General features: G+C 42.2%; 1 protein-coding gene across 1 annotated transcript in view; it reads right to left on the reverse strand.

Moving 5' to 3' along the window:
• DBR1 (debranching RNA lariats 1) overlaps positions 1 to 876 on the reverse strand; it is a 29,585-nt gene that overhangs the window by 23,437 nt on the left and 5,272 nt on the right. The window contains exon 2 of the mRNA XM_011981886.1: positions 163 to 320. Coding sequence (XP_011837276.1) covers positions 163 to 320 — 158 coding nt within the window. The remainder of the gene's footprint in view (positions 1 to 162; positions 321 to 876) is intronic.

Consider the following 876-nt stretch of genomic DNA (forward strand, 5'->3'; position numbering starts at 1 on the left):
TTTTTTTTTTTTTTTTTTTTTGGTAGCAGTGGGATTTTGCCACATTGCCCAGGCTGGTCTTGAACTCCTGAGCTCAGCTCAAGTGAGCCCATCTCGGTCTCCCAAAGTGCTGGGACTACAGACATGAGCCACTGCGCCTGGCCAGGCATATACATTTCATACCTTCTGTGGACCTGATGAATTATTGATGCACTATTTTCCACCACAAAAGCCCTTGTGGACATTCCTTTATAGGATGGTTGCTTAGATGAACATTCAGTAGTCTCATCTGGGAAAGTCCTATTAAGTTCTGGAGGACTGTAGGAGCTCTGGAAATAATTCTGGAACCAGAGAAACCTGTACCCAAATTGATTCAGCCTCTTACTCCCCAAACAACCTTAAGCAAATTATTGAACCTCTCACAGTCTCACTTTTTTTTTTTTTTTTTTTTGAGATGGAGTCTTGCTCTGTCACCCAGGCTGGAGTGCAGTGGCACGATCTGAGCTCACTGCAACCTCCGCCTACCGGGTTCAAGTGATTCTCATGCCTCAGCCCCCACGTAGCTGGGATTACAGCCTCGCACCACCATGACCAATTAATTTTTGTATTTTTAGTAGAGACAGGTTTTTGCCATGTTGACCAGGCTGATCTCGAACTCCTGGTCTCAAGTGCACCCGCCTTGGCCTCCCAAAGTGCTGGGATTACAGGCATGAGCTACTGCACCAAGCCTGATTTTCTAATTCTATCATTTCTTCTACATTTGTAAGTTGGAATTCTACCATGGCAATAATTCAATTTTTAAATGAGCATTTTCTTTTTTACCGTGGTTTCTAATTTTAAAACTTTGTAAACATCTGACTACTTCTATTTTAGACATATACATATTTCTTTTCTTTT

This window comes from Mandrillus leucophaeus, unplaced genomic scaffold (genome assembly GCF_000951045.1).
Source record: "Mandrillus leucophaeus isolate KB7577 unplaced genomic scaffold, Mleu.le_1.0 Scaffold1050, whole genome shotgun sequence".
In the NCBI taxonomy this organism is placed as follows: domain Eukaryota; kingdom Metazoa; phylum Chordata; class Mammalia; order Primates; family Cercopithecidae; genus Mandrillus; species Mandrillus leucophaeus.